The sequence below is a fragment of the Nicotiana sylvestris genome, chromosome 6 (assembly GCF_000393655.2).
Source record: "Nicotiana sylvestris chromosome 6, ASM39365v2, whole genome shotgun sequence".
Lineage (NCBI taxonomy): Eukaryota > Viridiplantae > Streptophyta > Magnoliopsida > Solanales > Solanaceae > Nicotiana > Nicotiana sylvestris.
In genome coordinates this window covers 189,963,049-189,983,335 of record NC_091062.1, presented here as the reverse complement: position 1 = coordinate 189,983,335, position 20,287 = coordinate 189,963,049, and the positions used below count along the sequence as shown (strand labels likewise).

General features: G+C 34.5%; 1 protein-coding gene across 1 annotated transcript; it reads left to right on the top strand.

The window, feature by feature from the left end:
• The first annotated feature begins 5,929 nt into the window (after nt 1-5,929).
• On the top strand, nt 5,930-9,261 carry LOC104222217 (transcription factor bHLH78-like). The gene is made up of 7 exons (XM_009773418.2): nt 5,930-7,076; nt 7,726-7,791; nt 7,905-7,973; nt 8,074-8,145; nt 8,362-8,433; nt 8,544-8,634; nt 8,906-9,261. Exons 1-7 carry the CDS (start codon nt 6,066-6,068, stop codon nt 8,923-8,925), a joined length of 1,401 nt encoding a protein of 466 aa, XP_009771720.1. The 5' UTR covers nt 5,930-6,065; the 3' UTR covers nt 8,926-9,261.
• The last annotated feature ends 11,026 nt before the right edge of the window (nt 9,262-20,287 follow it).

Genomic DNA, 20,287 nt, shown 5'->3' with positions numbered 1-20,287 from the left:
ACATACTTTCCAGTGGGAGAAATGTTGTCTATTGAAGTATGGTAGCCTTACTTGGGAATTACCTTCTTGGAAAAGTGCTCCTATGATAAAAAAGAAAAGTGTGAGCCTTGCTCTAATACCAATTGAAAGTACAAGAAGGGGGTGAATTGTTTATTTTTAAACTTAATAGCTATCAGTTGACGAGTTTTACGATTAGTCGACTGGATATAAGAACTTGATACTAGTAAAGACAGAGTTTAAGATGCAGAAATTAAATGCAGGAATTAAAGACACCGGAATTTTTATACTGGTTCGGATTCAATGTGAATCCTAGTTCAGTCCCCTTGGGTTGCAAGGGAGTTCTTTTTCAGTGAATGGGTTTCTTTGAGACTACAGAGAATGGTGTGATCTACACCGATCGCTTAGTTCCTATTTCACTCGTTTCTTTTGATACAATATCTCACCAGTGTTGTTCTCTCTTTCTTCTCTAACTTGTTACACGGCAGATCTAGTAGAGCTACAATATTTGTTTGTAGTAGAATAAAGAGATGGTATTTGGTTCGATCAAAGTATATGGCTCTAGGGTACAGATACAAGTTTAAATACTTTGAGATAGGCTTGGTTTTTGGAGAGATTTGCCAACCCAAGAGATTTGATCCTTGGAGAGAAATTGATTCTTTCGAAGAATAAGGCCATACAACAACGGCTATGATTACAAGAGACTTGAATGATTTTCCATATATGCTTCCCAGATCTTGCACCTTCAAGATTTGGATATGCTCGATTTATTTGATTCCTTAAGTATAGGCATGATTGATTCCGTCTTGGCTTTGATTGATTTCTCTAATTCCGAATTGCTTTCCTTGATTCCTTCCATCTCGTAGCTATCCATTGATTGCTTGATCTTTGCTAATCCCAGATTGCTTTCCTTAATTTCCTTGATTGATTGCTTCCATCTCGTAGCTAACCATTGATTCCTTAATCATCTCTGATTGATTCCTTCAGTCTTTGAGTGTTGTCCATGAGTTCCTGCACATAAAACAAATATATATTATTTGCAACATTAAAATCAGATCTAACATCAGTGATATCTTTGCGACCCATTGTCCATGCATCTTTGTAGAACCCTGCTCCATATCCATCAGGCCCAGGACTCGTATTGACATTAATATTGAACATTGCTTTCTTGACCTCCTGTGCAGTTATATCCTTTATCAGCTCTAATTGTTGTTGCACAACCAACACACTTCTTTGCTTTAGGAATCCCTGCCATGCCTTTCTCCTAGTTCCTCCATTAGTACCTAATAGCTTCTTATAATAGCTGACAAACATATCAACAATCTTCTCAGGATCAGTTTGCAGCTGTTTCTACTCATCATTAATTTGGGTCATTGATTGCACTAATCTTCTCTGTTTAATAATGGAGAAGAAATACTTGGTATTATCATTCCCAAGTCTAATTCATGTGGCCTTACTTCTCTGCATCAAGAAATTTTTTGCCGTAAGTGATGATTCTCTGAACTTATCCCTTGCATCTTTCTCCTTCTATTTAAGATTCTGATCTAGTGGTATTTCATGTAGCATAGCTTGCAGTTTCTGCACTTCCTCCATATCTTTGTTAGCTTTATTTATGACATTGCTAAAATTTCTCTTGTGTAATGTTCTGAGTTTCTGTTTCAAAGCCTTTAACTTCTTTATTATTTGATACATCTTACACCCCTCCACTTGCATTGCATATCCCTCTTCAACAATGTGTATGAAGTCATGATGTTTTCTCCACATGTTGTAGTATTTGAAAACTTTCCTTTTCCTTGCATGTGTCTAGATCATCTCTACCACTAATGGACAGTGGTCACTCACCCCTTTTGAAAATGCATGAGTTTTACATTGTTCCATGGTATCTATCCATTCCCTATTAACAAACAGCCAATCTATTTTTGAACAAATTCTATTTGTCCCCTACTTGTCATTCCATGAGTACTTGTATCCATTATTTGGTAATTCCATAAGTATGCACTTATCAATACACTCCTGAAATTCTACTACCTCACTGAGTGCTACTTGGTTCCCTCCAATTCTGTTTTCCTACTGCAGTACTACATTGAAGTCCCCCATGATTATCCATGAAAGCTGGCAGGCTATGCTCATCTGGTGGACAAAGTCCCATAATATTTTCTTCTCATCTCTGAGATTATGTGCATACACAAATGTGACCATGAATGTGACTTGCATAGGAATATACTTTATTTGGCAAGTTACTTCCTGTGCAATTTTATTAATGATCCTCACCTCATACCATTCTGATTTTCACACTACCACAACTCTACCATTATTGTGTGATATGATTTCTAGTATTGCCACCCTACAAATATAGCATTAATAGTATTCTCCACCTTATTACTTTTTGGTCTAGTTTCTAGTAGCCAAACTAGTCCAGCATTCTGATCATTACAGAAGAGTTTAACCTCTTTCTGCTTACTGAGGCCATTAAGGCCTCTTGTATTCCAACTCATCAGCTTAACCATCCCCTATAGGGAAGATGGTACCACTCCCTCCTTTCATTCCTTCATTAGTAGTACTTATTTTTGCCTTATCTTTCTCCAGGTTCTAAAATGTATTGGCCACAGGCACCACTGAATGTGTCTGCTTGACCATATTGGTTGGTTTATGAGGTTGTACCCATCCCTGAAGCCCCTTTCTGGGATTCGGTCTTTGCCATCTGCCATACATATCCTCCCTCCCTATTTCTTTGACCCCCTTATCCTCCTGTACATTTACTATATTCATCTCATTTTCAGATTCTGTTGTGTAACCTTCTCTGGTTGTTTGCTTCCTTCTTGTTCCTTGCCTTCCATTGTTCTCTTGTTTTTCCTTCAAATATCTTCTATATGCCCATACTTGTTACAACTAGAGCATATAGAAGACTTCCACTCATATGTTACTCTTTGTTCAATCACATTACCTTTCTCATTTCTAAAGTAAATCACCTCTGGCAAATTTTCACCAACTTTCACTTCAACCAATAATTTTGCAAAGTTCAGTCCAAGTTTCTTTTCAATATTCTTGTCCACCATGAGAGGTTTCCCTATTAGGCTACCAATTTTGCTCAAACTCTTTGCACTCCAGTACTTAAAGTCCAACCCCAAGTTTGACCCAAATAAGAACTGAAAATAATTCTCTCGAGTAAATTCCATGTTTGCATTCCAAGCCTTAACTATGAATGGTTTGTTATCAAAATAATATATTCCCCCTTGAATAACTTCATTCTTCCCCTCCTTATTCTCAAATGGAGGGTGTGCTCCTAATAGATAACACACTATAGCATTCCTCCAATATTCAATCTATGTAACAATATCTTCTATCTTCTATTTTCACTATCCTTTGTTCCCCCATAGTAGTAGGGTTAACAAACTCAAGCTTAAAGCCATCGTTCGTTATTTTTGGTATATCAAAATTATCCGCACAGATGCCTTAGATTTCGATTCCTTACCTGCATTCTTCTCAACAAGTTCAACTTCATCAGCCCATGATCATCTTCCCCTTGTACCCAAGCTTTTTGTTGCTTCATTCCAATTCTTCACTCACTCCTTAACTGGTGTACTCCTCTGGACTTGTGAGCTCATTTTGCTCCCCTCTCTATCGGAATTAGTTTCCCGTATCACTAATTCAACTGAATTTTGTTGAAATTCTGCCGGATTAATCACTTTATCGCTGATTGTTTCAATCTCTGTTGCATTGAGCTTAGGATTGGTAACTTCAGAAATCCTTTTCCCATGGCCACCACCTTGGTTTCCACCCTTCCCTGCATTTGTCGCACCCAAATTCACCGTTGGAATCGCAGTTTTTACTCTCCTCCCAGGCGGCGTACGTTTAGGTTAAAGTGCGCTGAGAGAGTTTCAAACCGACCATCCACGAATCTTCTTTGCAGATTTTGATCATGTAATATCGCCTGAAGGTTAATACTATGTCACTACTGCTCTGACTAGATTAACCGAGAAGCGTTGGAGGTTAGAAATGCAGTTACAATAAGTAGATGGTCAAAAGTAAAAATAATCCAACAATGATAGATCCTATACATTCAGAATATATAGTTATTTTTATTTTTATGATTAATATAACATGCTCAGCCAGTTTAGAATTTAATATAATTGATTGATTGATTTCCAAGCGTTTCACTTTGAATTTATCTCCATACTTTTAATAGTGTAGAGATAATATTACGCTAAGTTAGGTCATTTACGAGAAATTAATAATTCTCTAGTTAATCTAGGTTGCACATCTCCATATGATTGGACAAATGTAAAAATATTGTTGGGTGTGTATGAATAAAGTTTCACATGGGAAGTAGAAAAGAAAAATAAGCTACTTAATAGTGCGAGTTTTGAGAAAAACCACGCGAGCGTGACCCAGAGCGGACAGTATCACACCATATTAAGAATATCTTTGGACCAGTTTAGCCGAACAGATATTGATAATGCCTTAGGTGACATTTAGTTTGGAATAAGAATATTTTTGGATTATAATCCTATAATTTCACATCCCACTATATGGAATAAATAGCATATAATTTATACCCATTTTTACTAATATTACTAATTATCAAATTCGAGATAAATGTAATCCCAAGTTTAAATTTTATACCGAGACCCTCTCCAGATAACCAAACAACCAGTGTTTTAATTTACACCGTCACATAAAATTCACCACTTAACGAAATAATTATTTAATTATGTCAGTTTCGACTTTGCTTTGAACCGTTAACCCAGCAATATATCTACTACTATTTATCTCTGCTTGGTGCCTACTGGAAGAGATGTGAGAAATACTTGAATTCATGTTTGTCATTAATGAATTTCTAAGATACGAAGTTGAGTGATTGGTAATTATCATTACTATATTAATTACTACTACTACTATTATTATTATTATTATTATGATGATGATGATGATGAGTATGAAAATCCAACATTATCCGATTAAACCGGAGAAGTTGGAATAATACAGTGATTGATCTGCCAAAAACACGTTAAATTGTTTTAAAAAATGATTTTCGCATAACATATTATGTAGAACTTGTTCATGACTTAAACGAGAGTAATGTAGGGGAAATTTGTTGCATAAATCGACGAAAGCTTATACCAAGGCATGGATAAAGGGATAACTGGTAATTTTCAACTATCAACAGGGAGATTGGACTTTCGTGTTAGCTTTATGACTCATTATACATATCAAAATGTAGTTACTATATGATATCTTTTTGGTGATTCACAAAAGAACAATAAAATAAATAAATAAAAGATTAATATATAAAAGACAACAGATCTTTATAGAGTCAATTGTTTCCTCTATTTAAATTTATTTTTATTAGAGATTTTTTTAATCTAATTGCAGTTAGAGGCGAATTTAAAGTTTAAAATGTATCCCACAAAATGGGGTCTACAAGGATAGTATATACGTAGACATTACTCTTACCTTGTGAAGTGAAAAGGCTATTTTAGATAGACTTTCGGCACAAGAAATACATTCTAAGGCAGTTTTAAAAAAGAAAACCAATAGTAAAGAAACCATGGGAAAATAATAAGGAAAGCATTTGAAAAAATGAGACATTAACAACAATAAAATAATAAGATAATCTAAGTACAAGAAACAACATGTAGTAATAAAAATCTAAGAATAAAACAATACCATAATAGTACTAATACTACTGGTATGACGAGCTCCAAACGGCGGCGAAACCTCCCCGTGGGAAAGTGAGACAATACTCGGCTACTTAATAATCTTGTGTCTTAATCCGCGATCTCCATCTCCTTCTATCTAAGATTATATCAATACATTATGTCCGGTCTAATCACATCTTTCCAATTTGATTATTCTCATATACAAAAATGTCAAAACAAAAACTTTTTCTTTTGGCCTATTTAATCTCAGTCTCTCCCATTTTATTTTCCTTCCCCTCTTTCTTTCTCTCCGCATCTTCTTTCTCCAACATTAACCAATCTCCTCCTTTCTCTCTCTTTTCCAGCTATATATAACTACACATTTACAGAATAAATAGCAGAAAATCAGCCATAACTAAATCTATTTTCATGGACAAAGACTACTTCTCTAATGGTGGAATTCCACCACCCCTCCAATTTGAACCCAAAATTCCATTAAATTCCCTATTTTCACCTCATGAACTAAACTCCATTTCAGATCAATACACCCAATTTGATTCAGCTTTGAGCTCCATGGTCTCATCTCCTGTTGCCTCCAATTCTATAAATTCCAACGATAATTTCGCACTCCACGAATTAATTGGAAAATTAGGCACAATTTGTAGCTCTCCTTCACCTCAACTCACTGATTATGCTGTGAATTATGATCATATTAATAACAGTGATTCCACTATGACTTCATGTTATACTACACCTTTAAACTCTCCTCCAAAATTACGAGATAATATACCAAATTTTGATATTTCGGTTCCAATAAATCTTCCTCAATTTCCTACATTTTCAGCTAATCCAGAGTTTTCACATAGAGCTGCTAAATTTTCTTATTTTGGTAGCTGTAGTTTTAATGGCAGAACGAGTCAATTTGGGACAGAATTGAGTCATAGATCTAGGAATGAGCCTATGGGAAGTGTAAAATTATCTAGAATATCGAGTAGCCCTTCTCTTGTACTACAGAACAAAAATTCAGGCCAAACACAGGAGGAAATGATGTTTGAAAATTTGGATTTGGGCAAAAATTCAGGTCCTAATAATGCCAATTCCAATGAAAAGTGTTCTATTTCTAAGCAAATCCCAAGTGGTGAAATGGGGTTAAAAACTTCAAATGTAATGAATTCTAGGAAAAGAAAAACAGTTTCAAGAGGAAAAGGAAAGAGCTATAATGGGGCTGAAGAAGCTGAAGATGGTACAAAGGAAAAGAGATCTAAATCAACAGAAGGTAATGGGAAGAAAAATGGAACAGTTAAAATGGAGGAAACAAATGGTAGTGAATGTGATGAAACTGAGAAAGAAGGAAAGGAAGAGCAAAAGCCAACAAAGGATTGGATTCATGTTAGAGCAAGAAGAGGTCAAGCTACTGATAGTCATAGTCTAGCTGAAAGAGTAAGCCTCTTAAATTCTTGATTTCTTTTGTGTTTTTTGTTGAACTGTGTGATCATCTTACCGTCACCGTTATAGAGGATACATTTTAATTCAACTTAGATAATCTTTTTAACATATATTGTTCTCACAGTCTATTGTCATGTTGAATTGTGTGACTAATACTTAACTCCCATTTGGCCATAGATTTTGGTTGTTTTTTTCAAAGAAATTAAAAACACCGTTTGTTCATGGAATACGATCCGTTTTTCGAAAAATTTTGATTTTTTTTTGAGTTTTCGCCTATTGGGAACATTCAGGATTTGTTGTTGTTGTTGTTGTTGTTGTTGTTGTTGTTGTTGTTGCTGCTGCTGTTGCTGTTGTTGTAGTAGTTTTCAAAAACTGGTTAGGGCAGTTTTTAAGAGAAATATTTTTTTCCACTCATAATACTTCAACTTTTTTCTAAATAAAATGTATGTCCAAACGAAACTTCAACTTCTAAAAATTACTCTTCAGTATAACTTTAAAAACTCTTTTTTCAAGTTTCAACCAAATTTATGTTCAAACGCTAGCTTAAATTGTTAGAAGGGGCTTACTTTTATTTACTAGTGTCGGAGGCGAAATTTTCATCTCTAGTATTATCTAATGATCGCTTTGTTTGCCATTTGCTTAGGTTCGTAGAGAGAAGATCAGTCAAAGAATGAAGTTTTTGCAAGATCTTGTACCAGGCTGTAATAAGGTTTGTCCCAAATGCTTCACTAATTTCTTTGTTTCTCATTTTCTTTAAGATCATATGGAGGTTTAACTTCCATTTTAAATCCAATTCTAACCTAAATAAACAATTTTTACCAGGTGACTGGAAAAGCATTAATGCTCGACGAAATTATAAATTATGTACAGTCACTCCAACGCCAAGTTGAGGTAATTCAAGGTTCTGATAAAGAATATAATGAAAGTGGCCCATGACATTGCTTTTTTCTTCATTTAATTGATCAGTGATTCTTAATGCAACATTTTGTAGTTCCTATCCATGAAGTTGGCTTCAGTGAACCCAAGAATGGATTTTCACATAGATAATTTCCTCTCAAAAGATGTAAGTTTTTGACAAATCAGCTATGTTGGATGGACTCTCCAAAATGCCGCTGCACCCATGTCGGATCCTTCAAAATGCACTACTTTTGAAGGATCTGACACGCACCGAACACATTTTCGGAGAATCCGAGCAACGTAGCAAATCAATGAACGGCTTCCTTGTAACATTTATATTACATTCTAATTGAATTTTATGGGGTTTTTTTTTTTCTTTCAGATATGTCAACCAAATGGCTCTTTTTCCCAACAAGTGTTCCCGCTAGATGGATTTTGTGAAAATCTTACTCAGGTAATTAACCTATTTCAACTACTCTGCAGATTACTATTCATATATATATGTCTTGACAGTAAAAATATTTGCATTTTCTAATTTAGTTTTTGTCAACTTTCTTGATTCAGCTTCACACAATCTGTGAGGATGAACTGCAAACAATTGTTCAGATGGGTTTTAGCCACCAGGATTTAACATTACAGTCACAAGCTTTTCCTGGTAAGAAAAGGGGAAGCAAATTTTTGTTTTTTTATTTTATTTTATTTTTGGAGGCGGGGGAAGAAATTATGGGAAAGTGCAGAATTCAGTATTTCGGGGGTTGACTATGCTTGAAAAACAAGCATAAATAGAGTTAGATATGCATTTTAGAGCTCACGACGTCTAAATTCTGAATTTGTCACTGGGACTTGCACTGCTTATACTATGAATTCTAGCTGATAATGAGAAAAAAATTAACTTGTGATTAATACATTTGTTTCTTTTAATGCAGCGCCTAATTCGACGTCTTAACATGAAAATTGAGATGTAATCACCATTCATTTGTCCACAAGACCACAATTTACCCCACAGGAGAAAGAGACTGCTTGTATATAAGCAGAGATTTTTAGTTTAAATCTGCTTCATAAATTACTAATTGACAAGATTAAGTGTAGTTTTAAGGGATTTATTTTCCTACTTACTGTAATCAATAATTGGTTTAAGCATTCTAATTTTTACTTTGGATGAGTTGTAGTATGTACTGTATAATATTAGGAAAAAATAGTTAATTTGGGTGCATAATCTTAACAGCACCTCATGTAAGATACATTTCTCTGTAAAGCAATAAAAATAGAGATATTATTACGAGCTTTCATTTTCCAAATCATTGTCGATTAGTTTTCTTTTACATAATCATATCAATTGACAAGATATATCCCAAATCTTCAAAACATTTGCTTATGGTTGGTGTCAAATTATACAGTGATTAAATCAGAAAATTTCCAACCATTTATGATTATTTAGTTATGTTGTAACCAGCTGTATTAGTGTCCTTCTTTGCTTAAAAGTCTCATATGAAATGATTAATTTGTTACAACTCTGAAGTTAGTGTGAGATGGGAGTCAACCATGAACAACAACGTGAAATTTTACGAGTGGGGTCTGGGGAGGGTAGTGTGTACGTAAAATCGCAGATCTTACCCCTACCTTGTGAAGGTAGATGAACAGTTTCCGATAGATGCTAGGCTGAAAAAATATATAATAGTGGAGTATGAAAAAGAAACAATAACAATAGCAAGAAAAAATATGAAGTAACAACGGCAAGAAAAATAGGGTAACTGAAGCAAACAACATGCACTACTAGAAATCTCGGAATAAGAGAAAGCGGGCGTAATACTAATACTATTGATATTAAAAGAAAAACCTACTAACCCTCTACCCTAATTCTTGACTTTCACATCCTCCCATCAAACATCATGATGGTACATATTTTTTTTTATAATGATGGTGTTTGAATCACCTTGCGTGCATATCGACTACTTTAACTCAGTACCTGTTGTATTTTGCGTGTACCATGTAACTTCACCTAAAACTTAGATAAATTATAAGAAATTACCTTAAGTTTTTTTTGTCTTGGCTGAAATTTGAAATGTTCATAATTTTCAAATTAGATGCCATTATAATAGCACGTTTTCTTTGGGGGATAATCTTCAATAGATTAACCAGAAAGAGAAGCTTCTGTTCTTCTGTTTTACAGAGCTGAAAAGTCCAATTAAACAAAAAAGTCGTAAATCACTTATTTTCTTAATGAAATAATGATTAAATTAAGGGGGGACGTCAAAAAAATCCCAGGTTGGCAATTGGTGAGATTCTGACTAGACCCAACGAATCAGAGGACTTTAATAATTTTTTAATTAATTCAAAATAGTTAAATGAACAAGGAAAAAGTTAAATGGAGCAATGGAGTTCATGCATGGAAAGATACCTTAGAAAAAGATGGATTAATCATTTGATGAAAGGTTAGTAAAAATCAAGTTTATGGGGTTTAATAATATATTTCTGCTTTGCAGCCTTATCTTGTTTTAATAAGAAAGATTCTTTCAAAAATGATCTTCTTTTGTTTTTTATTGTTATAATAATATTTTTTAAAATAATGATGTTTGAACCAGCTTACGTGCATGTAAATTGTTTCATCGAATATTTGCTATTTTTCACTAGTATTATATTTGTTATATCTGTCCATTAAAGTTTAAATGGAGGAAAAAATAGCTTAGTATTTTAGGAGTGGACATAGTTTGGGTAAATCCGAAATCTGAATTTATTAGATTTTTGGATTATAGATCGAATTTTGGATTTAATTTTTAAAATTTTTGATTTCAGATTGGATATTGGATTTGATACTTCAGATTTCTGGATATCCGAAAATCCGAAATTTTTATACTTTATATTTAGTCCATTATTCATATACAAATATTAATAAGTTCAATACCCTACCCATTTGATATTATCTCATATATTTAATATTAATTATTAAGGTATTGTTAGAATACTTTCTATTTGGACATGATTTTACTGTTGCTACTTATTATCGGTCGTATTAATGTCTCTATTCTATTTTTTTAATATAATAATTCCATTACTTGAATACTATATTAGGATGATTGCGGCAAGAATGAGTGGAATGTTCCGGCAATTTAACATGAGTACTTCATTTGGATCATTTTTGTAAAAAGTAGAAGTATCTCAACTTATACACTCAAAATTGAAAATTCATAATATCCAAACCGATAAATCTGAAACCGAACTTAAAAAATTTGATCCAATCCGAACTTATTTGGATTGTCTTTGCTTCAATCCGAAAAGCGAAAATCCAAATCGAAAGTCGCATATCCAATCTGAACTGCCCCTATAGTATTTTTTGTGTCGCGTTAGAATTTGGACTCAGATCTTTAATATTTACACCCACCTTATTTACCACGAGGCTACGTCCGAATTAACAATCACACAACATTTTGCTAATAATACTTCAAGATATTAAGGCGGACAGACTTGTCCCCAGCCATAAAAAGAAATTTTTGAAAAAGAAGAAAACAACAATCATGTAGGGAGATGCTTTTGGAAGTCGAATATTTAACCTAATCCCCTATTATTAGGGTTATTTAGATCTGTGTTCACACTTTAACTATATATAAAATAATTGCATTATTAATTTCCAAGGTTAGATTACTATTTTAAAGGTAATTTTCAAGATGATTTCCAGGCAGAACTTTGATGTCTTGTTCTTAGTCTACACTCTCCTTGTCTGAATAAGATAAATAACATGTGTGCATTTTAATTCTACTTTTCTTTTTCCAATCTAACATCCAAAGACTTCAAAATAATTCTGAAAAATTATAAATCAGCAATAATATATTTCGCATCAATTGATTTAAAATCTTGAATCCATATCTGTCTATATATTTTACTATTTCTCCATCATGCTAATTAGCTGATATAATCTTGAAAATTATGTAGAATTTAGACGTTGTGAGTTTTGAAATGTACTCCCTCCGGTTCACAATAAGTGTCCAATTTGCTTTTAACACGCCCATTAAGAAAATACTAAATTCTATACAAAAATACCTACTACGACTAAACTACCCCTAATTAAACATTTAATGTGAGGAGTAAGAAATTTTTTTAGGGATATGTACATAGGGGTTATTTTGTAAAAACAAATTGAATTCCTTTTTGATTATATAACTGGACACTTATTTTGAACCAAAATAAAAAAGCAAATTAGACACTTATTGTGAACCGGAGGGAGTATATCTAACTCTATTTATATTTTACACATATATACAGTTCTTGACGCCATAACACTAAATTTTGTTGAATACATAAAGACATTGTTCATTAGGTCATAAGCTATTTCATGAGCGCGTCATAAAGCTCAAAAAACAAAAAAGAGCAAAGGTAAGTGGTTTCTTTGCTTCGAGTCATTTTTCTAATTTATTACCATTACTACCAAAAAAATTAACTTAATTGGCAAACTTACAAAGTAAATTGAACCTAGATAAGTTTGTGCTTTTATATGCAGATGAGTTAGATTAGTGAAAAAGATGTTTTAGAAGAGAAATTATTTCCTTGCACGTTTCAAACATTATGCCAATTTGGCAATTGACTTTCTTGGTAACTCAAAATGGGTACAACTATTACAGAGCAAATGTCCAAGCAATTTGGTAAATGAACTGTGTCATTAGGATTTCAACACGTAAAATTGGTTAATATTAAACGATCAAATGGTAGTGTGACATGTGGAAACCGGAGATAGGCAGAAGACAAATCGAATAAGAACTAAAGACCGGAGACAACAGCTGCAGTTGGTATCGGGATTGACCCCTAAGGATGCATAATCAATGAGAGCGGGTCGAATGTTTGTCACCAGATGACATTTAATGAGGAATATTTCCTAGTATTCAATAGGCAGCCGTGCAAAGAATTTTGTTATTCATGGACTGCCGTTACACATTCATCAATGACTCTCTTTATTGTCATTTAGGAGGGACTAGATCCTAGGATCTTGTTTCCTAAGTATAGTTATAAATAGTGACTTCAATAACCATTGCAGAAATACGAAATCTTTGGAAAAACTTATGCTACATTCCATTCTCAAGCTAAATAATACAACTTTACTTTCTGCTTTATATTGTTATTACTTCTATCCTTGGAGGCATCGCTCCTGGAGCCAAATCTGCCATTTCCTGTAATCTTTACGCCAAGTCTTGTCTTTAATCTTATTATTTATCATTTTTGGATCAAATTGGTTTGCTTGTTTATAAACCACATAACAAATTTAAATGTATCATTTTACGGATAAATAAATATATTGTCTACAAATGTGGATTAAAGATTTTAAGTTAAAAAACGGGAGTATCACGCATTAGTTATGATTATTATTATTTTTATTATTTTGGTAACAAGTTGTGCACATTTGTATAATTATACTTTTTCGAAAAAAGTTTCAGCCTCGCGGCACTCAGGTCCTACAAAATCTCACACACACAGACACACAAATATTTTTGAAAGATAGCTGAACGTTCTTTTACCAGGACAAACAACTTAATTATGCTCTGTTATTTTGTGGCTTGAATTATTTCCTTGTATTTTTAGGAAACCCATAATCCCTATAGGTTTAAAAAATTCATTGTCCTAATAGATTTGGGAAAGAAAAAGTTATAATCCTTATCAAATTGGGAAACCTTTCTCTTATAGGTTTGGGACCTTTTTGGGATCTATATATAGGGGTTATAGTTGGGGATTCTAAAGATTGTACTGTGTTTTTCTTCTCTTTCATAATAGAAAACTCTCTCTGGTTTTGCCCCGAGGATTAGGCTTAGCCGAACATTGTTAAATCCTTTTGTTGATTATTCTTCTCTATTTGTTTTGTGTGTGATTATGTGCTAGTTAACCCATGATCTTCCACAACAATTGGTATCAGAGTAAAGTTCGGGTTTCTACATATAATGTAGGGCAAGATGTCCTCTTCATCTTCAACAAAGTACGAATTAGAGAAATTTGACGGGGGTTCTAGTTTCAGTCTATGGAAGATTAGGATGAAATCGTCCTTGGTGTTACAAGGGTTATGGAAGGCAATTGATAAGGATTTTCCTGAAGAGATGAAAGAGACAGAGAAGGCAGACCTAAAGGAGAAGGCTTTGAGTGCGATCTTCATAAGCGTTACAAATAGCGTTCTTTGGAAAATTGCTGAAGAAACTTGTGCAGCAATAGCATGGAGGAAGCTGGAAGATCTATATTCTAAGAAATCGCTGACAAACCGCCTCTACTTGAAAAAGAGGTTATACTATCTCCGTATGAACGAAGGTACACCTGTTAAAACTCACCTTGATGAGTTTAATTCAATTATAATGGACCTGAAAAATGTGGATATCAAAATTGAGAGTGAGGATCAGGACTTGATTGTATTATGTTCTTTACTACCATCTTATGATACATTTGCTGATATGCTGATGCATGGGAAAGACAATATTTCACTCGAAAAGTTTAGTAATGCTCTAAAATTTAAAGAGTTGAAAAAGAGCTTTTCGGATAGCAGAATTGAGGGTGAGGGTCTTGTGAGTAGAGGAAGAACACAACAAACAGACTTTAACAGGAAAATGTCAACCGCCAGATCAAAGTCTAGAGTAAGGAAGCAGAACTGCTATGAGTGCGGGGAGCAAGGTCACTACAAGAGAGATTGTCCCGAGTTGAAATAGAAAAGAGGAAAGCAGAAAAGAGATAATTCGGAAATGTTGTTGACACTGGCAATAATTCTGATGATAGTGATTATGTAGGGGAAGGTTGTGCCGTGAGTTCTTGTCATGGGTAGAATTCCTGGGTTTTTTATTCTGGTGCTACTTTTCACATGTGTCCACATAAGAATTGGTTTGCATCTTACAAGTAGATCAGTGGGACTGTCTACATGGGAGATGATAATCCATTACCAGTAGAGGGGATTGGTAACATCAGATTGAGAATGTTCGATGGAATTATCAGAAACATTGAGTGTTGGCATGTTCCTCGGATAAAGAGAAATTTGATTTCTCTTTTGTCTTTGGATGATCAAGGGTATAAATTTTACTCTGAGAATGGAATACTTAAAGTATGTAAAGGATCCATGGTACTCATGAGGGTATATTCTAAATTGTATCATCTTCATGCTAGTGTAGTTGAAAGGGAAGTTGTTGTAGCTTCTTGGAAAAGTGATCTAAATCAGTCTCAGTTGTGGCACTTGAGACTTGGCCATATGAGTGATAATGGATTGTCTTTGTTGAGTAAGCAGAATTTGTTCAATGGGTACAAAAATTAAGTTTTAAATTTTTGTAAGCACTGCATGTTTGGTAAACAGATAAGGGTAAAGTTTAGCAAGAAGGCCGAGCATAAGATTAGAGACAAGTTAGATTATATACATTCAGACTTGTGGGGTCCAAACAGAGTTCCATCCAAGAGTGGTGCCAGGTATTTTATGGCTTTGATTGATGATTATTCAAGGATGGTGTGGGTGTATTTTCTGAAAATAAAAAAGATGAGGCATTTTCGATATTTGTTAAATGGAAGATGATGGTTGAGAGGCAGATGGAAAGAAAAGTTAAGCGTCTTCGAACTGACAATGGGTTAGAATTTTGCAATCTGAGTTCGATAATTTCTGCAGTAGAGAGGGCATAGCGAGCCACCACACTTGTGTTTGAACACCGCAATAAAATGGTGTTGCAAAACATATGAACAGAACGCTTTGTGATAGGGCACGAAGCATGCTTTCACACTCATATGTTAGCAAGGATTTTTGGGCTGAAGAAATCAATACAACTTATTATTTGGTCAATAGATCTCAATCCATAGCTATTGAGTTCAAAACTCCTTTTAAGGTATGGTCCGGTTCTCCTGCTGATTATTCAAATTTAAGGATACTTTGTTGTCCTGCTTATGCTCATGTAAGGGATAGAAAACTTGAGTCGAGGCCAAAGAAGTGCATAATTTTAGGGTATGCAACTGGAATAAAAGGTTATAAGTTGTGGTGCACAGATCAAAAGACTCCAGGGCTAATTATCAGTAGGGATGTAAAATTCAATGAATCTACCTCACTAGACAGTCATAGGTAAAAGGCAATAGCATAAACAGATCGTGGTGTCAGTGACCGCATAAAGCTAGAAATTGAATCTCCGCTAGCTCAGCCCAGTAGTTCTAAAGTAGAGAAAGTGGGAGAGGTGCAAAATATTGATCAAGATGCTATTGTTGATGCACATGCGATTATATAGCATTGCAACAGGCAGAAAGAAGAGAGTAATCAATCCACCACAAAGGTTTGCAGACGTAGCTAATGGTAATTTTCCTGGATGTGCAAATTTTGTGGAGTTTGTTCTGTCAGTTGCAGAGACCATTAATGCACTTGAGCCTAAGCTATAAAGAAGCTATTTCTAGTCCAGAAGTAGATCAGTGGGTTGGTGCTATGAGTGAAGAAATTGAGTCTCTTCATAAGAATCAGACATGGAAGGTTTTTCCATTGCCAAATGGACAGAAGGTACTAGGCTGGAAATGGATTTTCAAAAGAAAAGAGGGCAATCCAGGGGTTGAAACATCAAGGTATAAGGCAAGATTAGTAGCTAAAGATTTTACACAGAGGGAGGGATAGATTACAATAAAGTGTTCTCTCCAGTGGTAAAGCATAGCTCTATTAGGGTCTTACTGGCTTTGGTGGCTCTTCATGACTTAGAGCTAGAGCAATTATATGTGAAAACTGCATTCTAGCATGGTGAGTTGGATAAGCAGATTTATATAAGTCAACCCGAGGGATTCATTACTCAGGATAAGAATATGTTTGCTTGCTTAAGAAATCTTTATATGGTCTAAAACAGTCACCTAGGCAGTGGTATAAAAGATTTGATACATTCATGATTCAAAATGCATTTTCTCGAAGTGCATGTGATAGTTGTGTGTATTACAAAACGTTTGAAGATGGTTCTAGTGTATATTTGTTGTTATATGTGGGCGACATACTTATTGCTGCTAAAAGCATGTCACATATTACACGGTTGAAGAAGCAGCTAGGTGAGGAGTTTGAGATGAAGGATTTGGGTGCTGCAAAGAAGATATTGGGGATGGAGATTACTCGAGATAGAAGGGTTGGAAAGTTGATGTTGTCCCACGGTCCTATATTGAGAAGGTCCTCAAAAAATTTAATATGACAGGTGCTAAATCTGTGTCTGTTCCTTTTGCTTCCCATTTCAAGTTGTCTGCAGACATGTCACCAGAAACAGACGAGAAGATGAAGTAGATGTTTAATGTTTCATATTCGAGTGTCGTAGGTAGCATTATATATGTTACGGTTTGCACTCGCCTTGACATTTCACATATTGTTAGTGTTGTGAGTAGATACATGGCGTGTCCTGGTAAAGAACATTGGCAGGCGATAACTGGATCTTGAGATACTTGAAGAGTACTGCAAATGTAGGCTTGACTTTTACAAAGATAAGTTGAGTGAATCCTTAGTTGGCTATGTTGATTCAGATTATGCAGGGGACTTAGATAAGAGAAAATCTCTGACAGGTTATGTTTTTACTCTTTCTGGTAGTGTCATTAGTTGGAAGGCGACTTTGTAGTCTGTCGTTGCTTTGTCTACCACAGAAGCCGAGTATATGGGAATTATGGAAGCAGTGAAAGAGGCTACTTGGCTACAAGGCTTGATAAGTGATCTTGGACTAGCTTAGAAGAAGACACCATTATTTTGTGACAACCAGAGTGCAATTCATCTTACTAAGAATCAGATGTTTCATGATCGGACGAAGCATATTGAAGTCAAACATCACTTTATTCGAGACATTATATCAAAAGGAGTTGTTAATGTGGAGAAAGTATCTACATATGATAATCCGGCTGATATGATGACCAAGGCAGTCCAGACCAACAAGTTTAGGCATTGTCTAGACTTGATTGGTGCGTGCAGTACTCAATAGAGTCCTCATGAGGGCTGAGGGAAAGGTAGAGAGACGTTGTTCCTGTTAATGAAGAGAATTCAAGCCAAGGGGAAGAATTATTATTTTGTGGCTTGAATTATTTCCTTGTATTTTTAGGAAACCCATAATCCCTATAGGTTTAGGAAAACTCATTGTCCTAATAAATTTGGGAAAGGAAAAACTATTATCCTTGTCAAATTGGGAAACTTTTCTCTTATAGGCTTGAGATATTTTTGGGATCTATATATAGGGGGTTGTAGTTGGGGATTCTAAAGATTGTACTGTATTTTTCTTCTCATTCATAGTGGAAAACTCTCTGCTTTTGCCCCGAGGATTAGGCTTAGCCGAACCTCATTAAATCCTTGTGTTGATTTTTCTTCTCTATTTGATTTGTGTGTAATTGTGTGCTAGTTAACCCACGATCTTCCGCAACATGCTCGGTTTTAGCCGAACTCATTAGCTTTAGTCCAAATCTAATATTTATCTTAAAAAATCTATTAAATATGTATCAACTATTAATTTAGAACCTACTAAATTAAATAAACACTAATCCCAAATCAATAAGTTTCAAATCTTGATTCCGCCCTTTCGTGTGATAGTGTTTGCACAATGCTAGTAAAGTGTCAAATGACGTACATCAGACATACATGTTAATACCTTCTTGTACATTTATTTAGTTCTTAAAAAGACGTTTTGTTACATGGTCATAATCATGTGCCAAACTCTGATAATGGTTTTCATACAAGGAAAAAAGCTTAGAGTCTCCGCAAATTGGACACGAGATTAAAGTGAAAAATGACAAGCAAAAAGAAGTGAAGTCTTTATCAAGAAAAGAATGTTTAGACTTTAGACAGATAAAGGTGAATAGACACTGACGCAAATTTGATGTTTTTTTGTAGGACACAAAGTTAGGACTCAAAAAAAATACAACTGAATGACCAAATGGTTGGTCTCCTCAACACCCATTTCGCATCCTTTCTAGTTAAGATGAAATTTTACGTTACATTAAGTGCATCAGGCAGAAAAAGAACCCCTAGATTTTTTATATTCTTACTAAAGTACACTTGAGACTCAACCAATTTTGAAAGAAAGAGCCGCTAAAATCAGTTTTGAGGACCCCATAACATAAAAAAGTCGTGGAGTTCATAAGCTCCTTTAAAGATAGGGGACTTCTTGTTATAGTAACAAAAAACTGTGCAAGTAAAGGTCGACGACGTGTATTTTATCGAATATTGATATTGATCTAGAATCAGCATATTATATAGAAAAATATACTTGAACTTAAAAAACGTTAAAATGGTGGATGAGAAGAGGTAGCAGAAAATGTGATCTAATCGACCACATTTCATATACATACATAATATGTATATATATTGTTACTTCGCACTCATTAATTTTAAATTTTGGATCATATTGTTGTTAGTACAAGTTTGATACGTAAATGTAAAAAGACGTTCTCAAATTTAGAATATGCCATGCCTAAGGAGGAAGGGGGGACGATCAAAATTCAAAGTTATTATTACTTGATTTACCAACAGGTAACAAAGAGCAATAATGGTGTACAACTAGTAAGATAGTGTAGTTGGAAGATCATTTGATCTCTGTCAATGTCATTCCATCTTTTCCAAGTTAAAGTGGTTGTTAGCATTCACTCATGGTCGCGTTTCCTCGTTTGATGCACGACAAGTTATATCACTTACTACAAGTTTTGCAACCACTAATTTGTACTTAAGCTGATATTTTGGACATCTTGAATTCCACTAATACTGAGGTAAAAGAATATTACTAATCCAAGGCCAAGGGCCACACTTAGTTCTAACTCTAGTTTGATCTTGCTTAGAAGTTAAACACAGTGTATTGCCATAAACAAAGTCTGAGGACGATAGTATGTACGCAGACCTTACTCGTACCTCATAAAGATAGAAAGACAGTTCCCAATAGACCCTCGGCTCAAGGATCTTGGTTAGAAGTTGGAAAAAAAAATATCTGAAGGCCTAACAGTATTTGCAACACATGAAACTCACTAAAAAAAAGTTTGAAAGTCAAAGATTTATGAGTGAGAATCAATATTTACTTAAAATGCTCTCAGATGTTTCAGTATTTACAACAATAACATATCCAATGCGATACTATGAATAAGGTATGAGAAGGGTAGAGAGTACACAGACGACTCAAGAAAAGCATTTTCAAAACAAGTTTGAAAATACAAGAGTAAAGAAGCTATGAACCAAGTTTCAGTATTTGCAACAACTAATTACCACCTACCTGATGTGCAAACTGGCTATTTAAAAGATGCTGGAAAACACAATTTCTATAATTTATAGTAGTTAAAAATATGCCAAAAAATATTCAGAAGAAACTGAAACAACTAATCAACAACAACAATAACAGATTGAAGTCCAGGCA

Coding starts and splice junctions, on each gene's coding strand:
- LOC104222217 (XM_009773418.2), top strand. CDS start 6,066: ATGGACAAAGACTACTTCTCTAATGGTGGAATTCCACCACCCCTCCAA. Junction 8,146..8,361: donor ATAATTTCCTCTCAAAAGAT/GTAAGTTTTTGA, acceptor TTTTTCTTTCAG/ATATGTCAACCAAATGGCTC. Junction 8,635..8,905: donor ACAGTCACAAGCTTTTCCTG/GTAAGAAAAGGG, acceptor CTTTTAATGCAG/CGCCTAATTCGACGTCTTAA.